An 8,946-nucleotide genomic window follows, 5' to 3' on the forward strand; every position below is an offset into this window, starting at 1 on the left:
GAACAAAGAAGCAGTCCTGACAGCGTCTTTTTAACGCAGTCTTCGTCTTCATTCCTGCTAACTGCTGTAAACCCGGTAGCCGGCTCCATCTCAATACAGGCACATCCTTTGGTCCATACATAGCAAAAACAGATGTTAACATCTTCGGCTGCAAAGCTGCCACAGATGACAGACATCTGTATGCTTCTGTATGACATGAGGATGGATTTGCTGTGTATCTGCTCAGGTATGAGAGTTGCCTAGTGAATGAAGTGGTCAACCGCTTCAGCACAACAAATGCCATTGCATCAGGACCTGCAAAATACAGAACACACAAATACTGGATATACTTGGATTGCCTGTTATAATAATACAGTATGGCAGCTGAGAGATCATTATTAGAAGGCACACGAAGATAACGTGACATTTAATGTAACGATTCTCCCAATTCCCTTATGAAAAAAGTTTAATATTCTTTTACTTGTGCTTAAAGTACACATAGACACAGGAAGTATGGTTCCTGTATATTTTTTCATTAATATTAAATTTCAGAATTTCTTGTTTTATTGAGGCCGTTTCTCATGCTCTCCACTATTTTTAAATGTAGATGTGGCTAGTACGCTAGTTCGGTATAGCTCTGATATAAACCACCTTAATACAACGATGTTACCGACGTACGGATATGCAAAGAAATTTACGATAAACTAGTAACAGCAAATGAGTGACATTGAAGCATAATTTTCAACGTGTTGAAGAAGGCCTATTCTATAGTAAATATGGTAGAATCCTTTGAATAAAGTGGGATCGGTAAATAAGCAGAAACAGAAAACTACCCAAACCTGTATTTTAGCTGCAGAAAGACTATTTTGTTATTCTTTTCTCTCAAGATTTTCGGAAAAACGCCGTACGCCACAGACCGCTTGTTTCCTGTGACTTCAGAGAAGTCACTGAACACGTGAAGACCTTCCTTTATTCCGCGGGGTCCTAGTGTCATTTCATGCTCGCTGGTCCGCCGGAAATGATGCTTTTATTACTTAGAATAATAATAATAATAATAATAATTGCTTACACTTATATAGCGCTTTTCTGGACACTCCACTCAAAGCGCTTTACAGGTAATGGGGACTCCCCTCCACCACCACCAATGTGCAGCATCCACCTGGATGATGCGACGGCAGCCATAGTGCGCCAGAACGCTCACCACACACCAGCTATCAGTGGGGAGGAGAGCAGAGTAATGAAGCCAATTCATAGAGGGGGATTATTAGGAGGCCATGATGGGGTAAAGGCCAGGGGGGAAATTTGGCCAGGACACCGGGGTTACACCCCTACTCTTTTCGAGAAGCGCCCTGGGATTTTTAATGACCACAGAGAGTCAGGACCTCGGTTTTACATCTCATCCGAAGGACGGCGCCTGTTTACAGTATAGTGTCCCCGTCACTATACTGGGGCATTAGGACCCACATGGACCTAATGCCCCAGTATATAGATGTATATAGAATGTATATAGAATGTATATAGTATAAACATTAAGTTAATTTCAAACAACAGGTATTTGATTATGGCCTTCAAAACATATCTTCATATTGGTTACAGGATAAAGCAGGATATTAATGATTCAACTGTAGCATTAGACAAGCAAAGAATAAAAGGAATTTTAAATAATTTAGTTCACACTAAATCCAAATACTCATAAATTAAATGTGATACAATTTCATTCTATATACTAGAATTTCATTCTAGTATATAGAATGAAATTGTATCACATTTAATTAATGACAGACGAATAAGAGACTGTTAATAGTTTTATTTTCTATTGGATTTTTAGATTCAGCATGAACCTGAGGAATAACAGCTGTGCCTTGACATTAACGTGCTTTAGAAAATGGTTTAATTAACTGCTTTGAAGTTCAGTTTGTTTAGTTTGTTTTAGCTACTCAAATTAAAATTGTAAACTATGTATATAATAAAATGTATATAGAAAAAGTGCCATATACAAATAAATAAAACAATCCAACAATTATTTCTCTGTCCTTTGAACGCACTAGGACCCAGAACCATGCTCACCTGTCATGCTCAAGAGCAGTTTGCAAGGAATTGTGGGTACTGAGTCCAGGGAAATATGGCTGCTTCCATACAGAAGCTGTTGTCCTTCACAAACATAAAGAATCCCAAGCTTATTTTGGCACCCTTGAAAGTGTCCTGCGTCCCTTCTTATCGATATGGTGCTCTTGTATCAAGTACTGGGGAGAAAGTTACTCACACAGGACAGGTAATACAAAATAAAAATAGACAAACTTGAAAAGTGTTTTAAATTACGCATTAGTTCAATAGTGTTACCTGTAACTGTCTTGAATTATAAGTTGACATATATTAAATAAAAGAAAGTATTCTGCATAAATAATATTTAATATTTTCCGGGAATGTCTTTCGTACCTGTTTCAAAAACATTTTTTTCTATTCAATGAAAATAGCATAATACAATAAATGGGTTCAGGTCTCTCTATTTTAACAATGGTGTTAATGTGTTCGCTAATTTCCATTGAACATAAACTAGAATGTCCTGTATGAGTATTTGGATTTAGTGTGAACTAAATTATTTAAAATTCCTTTTATTCTTTGCTTGTCTAATGCTACAGTTGAATCATTAATATCCTGCTTTATCCTGTAACCAATATGAAGATATGTTTTGAAGGCCATAATCAAATACCTGTTGTTTGAAATTAACTTAATGTTTATACTTGATAAACCAGTAACCAGAAGTGAGTAACTGTTCAGTATCCTTTCTCATAGTCATAACGTTCAGTCTCATTGTCTACATCTTGTAAAATATGGCTTTTACTAAGATTTCTGTAGCAAGTAAAAATGGTCAATTTACCCAATTATGCATGCGTGTTGGTCTCTTTAAGCTCTAAACTGCCATAGTAATGTGATGAAAGAAATGTGTACTATATAATTACTGTAGTGATCTTTAACTTGTGTACCAGTCAGTTTTCTGGAGGGGATACTGGTTTGCCCAGCATTAATACTGCTGTTGTAAAAAAATAATAACGTAAAGAAATGCAGAGATCCTGTATAAAATACTGCAGATATACATATATTTTAATAATCTTTGCTTTAGTATAAATCGTTATTTGTTGGTGATAACCTTTTGTAAAACGAGCATGTTTTGTTCTCCATCCATTTTGTAGATATTTTTGTAAAATTAGAGATTTTTTTAAGACTGAGACCATTTATTCTGATATGTCTACTATTTTAGTAAGCACATCTTTCCAGATGTACCTTTGTAAGTTAATTGTTACTGTTTTAGGTTTATGATGAGAAAGACTTAAGACGAGCCAGATTTGTTGGAAGACAGAAAGAGGTGAGCGGTATTTTTTTTTTTATGAAATAAAGTGAAGGTTAATTCTGTGCTGAAAAGAAAAAAGATACAACATTTTGGCTGTGGAGCCTTCTTTTCTTTTCAGCATGGAATAAACATTTACTTGTTCCTTTGCAACCTATGCATGCTGATGCAGGTACTTACTTAAGCCTTTTTTATTTTAAGTTTCTTTAAATGATTAACATTTAGGCTCCTAAATGTTCTAAAAAAAATCTAAAATACAAAATATTGATGCTAAGCACAACTTTAAATGCTAACTCCAGGTAAAATGTATGTGTAGTGAAATTAGCTTTTATTACAAGCTTGCAGTCCCTAGTTATTGTTTTTTTTTAAGCCCACTGTTATAAAGAGAAAAGACCGTGAACTGCTGATGTCAGTGAAGCATGGTGAAACAATATAAACCTCATTTACATGTTGACAATTTTAGAACAATATTTATAGTAGTGATTTTCTTTTACATCTGAGTCCTTCACTGTCAGTTTCTAGGAGGTTAGATGTATTTTTTATTATTCTGGCAGTGTGTTAAATGTGGCTGTGTATCTGAGATGAGAATTCTAATATCCAGTCACTGCATAGAAAATTCAATAGTTGTATTTTGTTTTCAATCAGAAACCATCTTATTGCATTGTGCATACATTATCAGCTTAAAGTACAATTTAGAATGGCATGGAATTGGCCATCCTGGAGTCATGCATGAGAGAGAGGTATTGTGCCTTCATGTTTTATTTTTTAGTATTATTTTAGTAGTTAGTAAAGCTTGGACAATCTAAGGGCTATTTGTTAGTTAAGTGAGATTACATTTTATATTGTATTCTTGACACTTGACCATCTGAAATAGTCTGTGCAGATTTAGTTGATTAGGGTTTAACCTGAAGGCTTAAGTTTTGCTGTGCTCCCTACTTGCTTGCTTTGGCATTAAAAGGTAGAAAATTCTGTTTAAAGTAATAAATGTAGGCTACATACACAATGGTAACTAAAAAGCCTATAAACTTTTAAAGATGACAGGCTGAAGTTGGTGAAATGTCTGACACTATGAAATAGAGGCAATTGTTAGAACTGTTTAAGAAACCTCTCTGTTTCTCCTATATTAACTTGCAGACCTGAATATTACATTTTGGCAATGCTTCACAGTACAATGGGCTATATCTTATGCACATTTACATTAATTCTGAATTGCACTGACGAGGCCCGTAGGGTCATATTGGTGCTTGTATAACTGACAGTGGTTTTTAGGGTACTTGTCAGTTGAGAACGGTGGAGCGGAAAGTGCCCATCTAAACACTTAAAGCTGGGCCTTTCAGCAGCCTTGATTGGTGCCTTGATGTCTGTTAGCATAACCTGTGAGGTTACTGGCAGTGTCATTCATTCCGACATTGCATTACTGTAAATGGTAACACGTCCATTGTGTGGACATTTCTCTTGTCAGTCAGCTGCTGATGGGAACAGCGCATCATCTCATTGCTTATCTCATCTTGATGAAAGGATGTCACCAGCACAACTTTTCTTTTAGAACATATGATCAGTTTTGATCCATAAGTGTTTTTTCATCTGCTTCCATCAACACCACAGTTCTCCCATCTTCTCTTCTTTTCCAGTTATATTTTGAGCATGTGCTGCCAAGTTATCTAAATGGGTCTCCAGTTTTTTCTCCTACATTTTTTTTCTTTCAAAAGGCGCTCTAGTGTGACAGTTAGTTGTCACTGATCTACTGATGGGCAGAGTATGTTATCTGTTCTGGATGGATGTTTCTGCAAGTTTGAAGGAAAGCAGACATTGAAGCTAGCCTATTTCCTAGAGGCTGCCGAAGCACGTCTGCTCAATTTGCATTAATTTTTTTTTATCGTCATCTGCTTTGCACTGTTGGCAAAACTTAGAGTACATCACCTTTTTGTCTGCAAAACAGTTCAGGTGGAATTTCACTCTTCAAGTGATTGTGTGCACACGTGCCTTTGATTGGGGGAAAAAGGAGAATAAAGAAATGGGCATTTCTGCAATATGGTTTGCTGTCAAAGCCTTAAACAAAGTATTTCTACATGAGAGATTAAAATACAAAATGCTAAAATAGGTAATCCCAATAGCGCAATTAGGCATATAATCAAAGAGTAATGTGTTCTTTAAAAGCAAGGTAAGTAATACACTTGTCACATCAATATCTGGTTGTGATATGCAATCATGTATTTTAGTAAAAATGTTTATCAAATGTGTGAAGCAAACGATTTTCCAAGATGACTGTTATAAGAGGTTTATATGACCTGTTTTGTTGGCTACAGACCTTATGCTGTAGGCCTGCCTTTGCCTTGTTGTTCAGTTTACTTTAAAGTGTATGACAATAATGTGAACTCAGTTTACCTTATATAAGAGAAAAGAATTCTCAGCTACATCTGTATTGTATTTTCTGGTAAATGCAGGTTAATGAGAACTTTGCCATAAACCTGGTGGCTGAGGAGCCTGTTAAAGAAGTGGAGAGCAGAGTGGTCTCTTGTGATGGGGGAGGAGGAGCTCTGGGACACCCCCGAGTCTACATTAATCTGGTAATTAGGCTTTATCTCATCTGCTTAACCTGACCTTTTAATTAATTTTCTCATAACATGCCATTTAGTGTCTTATATGTTCTATGTAGCACATTTGCCCTCTGGTGCCCTAACAACTTTTTACTAATCTTCCCAAAGCAGCATATATTGGTGGTACAAAGAAGCAACATAATTGTATTGTGAACTGTACTCTTGTTAATATTTATTGTAAACAACCCAGATTACTTTTACCTCCTTAGGTTTAATACTACCTGTGAATACACGTATTTGAAATAAATTTCTGTGAGTTAATGCTGCACATAAAAATGATCGAGGCTACCATTCAAATTGATTGCTGTACTACATAATAAATTAATGAAATGCATAGTAAATACTAAAGTGGGAATAGAATACAAATGTTTAACACCTATTTGTTTTTGAGCTCTCTGTTCACTTAAATTGTAAAAAAAAGAAAACATGAAGTGACTGCTCCAAATACATTAACGAAAAGAAAACAATACTAAACCTGTTTTGCAAAGGAACAAGTAAAGGTTTATTCTATGCTGAAAAGAAAAGAGACACAATGTTAAGGCTGTGGAGCCTTCTTCGGGTATGCGCACCTACTTGAACTTCAACCTCCATAGTAGTAAATGGCATTCCTGCCAAAAGTTAATTGAAATAATTAAAAAAATACGCAACATACAGGGGAATTCACTCCCAGTTTTTCCCACAGCAGTTACATACTCAGCCCCAACATTGCAGTTCTTCTATAAATAAAAAAAGATAAAATCTGAATATACTCTTATTATATGTGCATTTCACTGTTGCTGTGAAATCACTTTTATCATAAAAGTGGTACTTCAGGGACAAATAAACACTGCCCCTGAATAAGCACTACAACTGTTTTTTTATCATTTAATGTAAACACTGTGGTGTTGATTCAGAGCAAGTAACAAGATCACTGTTGTTTTGACTGAAATGGGCTTTGCTGTGCTGAATGTATACATTTATGTCTAGGGGGTGGGGTTTGGGGGTTGTAGACATAGGATAACAATTTGCCTATATACCAGATTATTTAGCAATGTTCCAATTACATAGATGTGTTATAACCAGATGAAAGAATGCTTAGAATTTGTAATATTATCATTCTAAAATAAATGTATTAAAAGAAAACCATCTGAAACAGTTGCTTTAAAAACACATAAATATATGCTCTACATATTACTATAATTGCATTAAAAGGAATTGCTTATATAATTTTGTCCATCTCATTTTTCAGAAGCATTTACATTTTGGAAATATTCACTTGAAACATTTTTTTTGAGATTCTGGCTTTGTATAAAATAGACATGAATCTTTTATATCATTACTCATTAAAAAAAGCATTTTTGATCTATTGCGTTGAATCCTTATGCTGGGTCACGTCATATCAACAAGTGTTGAAAAAAACAGTTTTGGAGGGTGATAGAATTGCTATATGAAGATAAATGCATTTAACAGGATTAGAATTGTCAAGAATGAGAAAAGGCTATTTTGCCTGTCATCACCAATGAGCTGTCTTTTCAATGTGAGAAAATGTGTTTTTCAAGAAAATATTTGAAACCACCAACGTATATATGTTCTAAATAAAGCTGAACATTAAACCCCCACTTCATCTTTTTTATGTATATAACAGTTTATGTAAAAAGTTAACTCTGGACAAAACCAAAGGGGTTTATAAGTTTAGGAATGTTTGCCTTTTCTTAGTCTTTGACTTATATTTGTGCTCATTGATGTAATTACATTAGACTGTTACAGAGGTAAGTATTTTAAGTGGTCTCAGGTCAGCATTCACAGACCTTTTTTAGGAAACACGTAGGGCTTGATGTATGTCATAGTGAAGCCAGACAAAGGGTAGCTGAGCCTTAAATTCCTCTGCTTGGTTGTAGGACCATACGATATTAATTTTATGAACAAGAGTGGAAGTTGAAGTGGAGTATTAAACATTTAGAAAAGTGCAGAATACGTTTACAGAAAAACTGTGGATTTAATTGCTACTTGAAGGTACCTATCTTAAAGGGACTGTATTAAAAGGATCTATGTGTCCATAGAATGTGGAAATGTTTTTGCTAGTTTCTTATGACATTTCTGGACCAATATCATTTACTTTATGCCTCTAAGTATACATGAAACATTGATCTTACCAGTCTAATAGTGACCTTTTGTTTTCTTAGGACAAAGATACTAAAGTCGGGACATGTGGCTATTGTGGGCTCCAGTTCAAGCAGACACATCATCATTGAAGCTCCTTTCTCGTTGTCTGTAACTACCTGAACTTTACATGGATAATAAATTATTTCCCAATGACCTTTTTGCTTGTTTGTTTAAGGGGTGAAGACTGGTTAAATTTCGTTCGGTATGTGGACTTTTTAATTTGGTTTATTATATTATTATCTGCCTGTAGGTTCCTTCTTTAGTACTGAGGCTTTTTTAGTAGTCATTTTAAAGCCTGTTATAGTAGCTTACCCATTGTTTATTTTGCTGGCTGCATTTGTTCCATCCTAATACTATGATAGTGTTAGAATATACAGTAGGATAAACCACAAATTTAATTACACTGTGTGATATTCAGTGTTATTTATTTACAATCTGAAAATTAGTGGATAGAATGTACATAATTAGCGGTCTTAATTCTGTTGAGAGTATGTTCCTTTTCTAAAACGTACTTCCTTAAGGTGGAACATGACAGCTATTATTAAGTCTTGATTTTATTTACTCTTGAAAAGTAGAGAGCCATTTACAGTAAGTAGTTGTTGAACATATTTAGGAAGTCATAAATTTACTAATTTAACTTTTTTGTACTGCCAGGATTTTTAATTTTCATACATTTAAGCCTTCATACTTTTATGAAACCTTGTTACACACAAAAGCCACACCTTGCAGGAATGAACCTATGTATAGCACTGATACTGGCTCAGTGAGGAATAGGCTGTGTCCTGGATAGCAGGAGTCACCCTATTGGCCCAGGTCTGCCCCATCTGCGTAACTTGTTTCAGACTGCAGTGAGTACACCACAAGTAGTTCCTGAAACAAATC

The 8,946-nt window shown here is 35.1% G+C and overlaps 1 protein-coding gene across 2 annotated transcripts; it reads left to right on the forward strand.

Moving 5' to 3' along the window:
* Positions 1-2,067: 2,067 nt before the first annotated feature.
* On the forward strand, positions 2,068-8,217 carry ndufs6 (NADH:ubiquinone oxidoreductase subunit S6). 2 transcript variants are annotated; one of them, XM_006635879.3, is made up of 4 exons: positions 2,069-2,251; positions 3,290-3,343; positions 5,770-5,892; positions 8,085-8,217. In XM_006635879.3, exons 1-4 carry the CDS (start codon positions 2,102-2,104, stop codon positions 8,151-8,153), a joined length of 396 nt encoding a protein of 131 aa, XP_006635942.1. In that variant the 5' UTR covers positions 2,069-2,101; the 3' UTR covers positions 8,154-8,217. The 2 variants fall into 2 exon arrangements, with proteins under 2 accessions (XP_069051036.1, XP_006635942.1); XM_069194935.1 differs by lacking the exon at positions 3,290-3,343 and having other exon boundaries at positions 2,068-2,251.
* The last annotated feature ends 729 nt before the right edge of the window (positions 8,218-8,946 follow it).

Source organism: Lepisosteus oculatus, chromosome 10 (genome assembly GCF_040954835.1).
Source record: "Lepisosteus oculatus isolate fLepOcu1 chromosome 10, fLepOcu1.hap2, whole genome shotgun sequence".
NCBI classification, from domain to species: domain Eukaryota; kingdom Metazoa; phylum Chordata; class Actinopteri; order Semionotiformes; family Lepisosteidae; genus Lepisosteus; species Lepisosteus oculatus.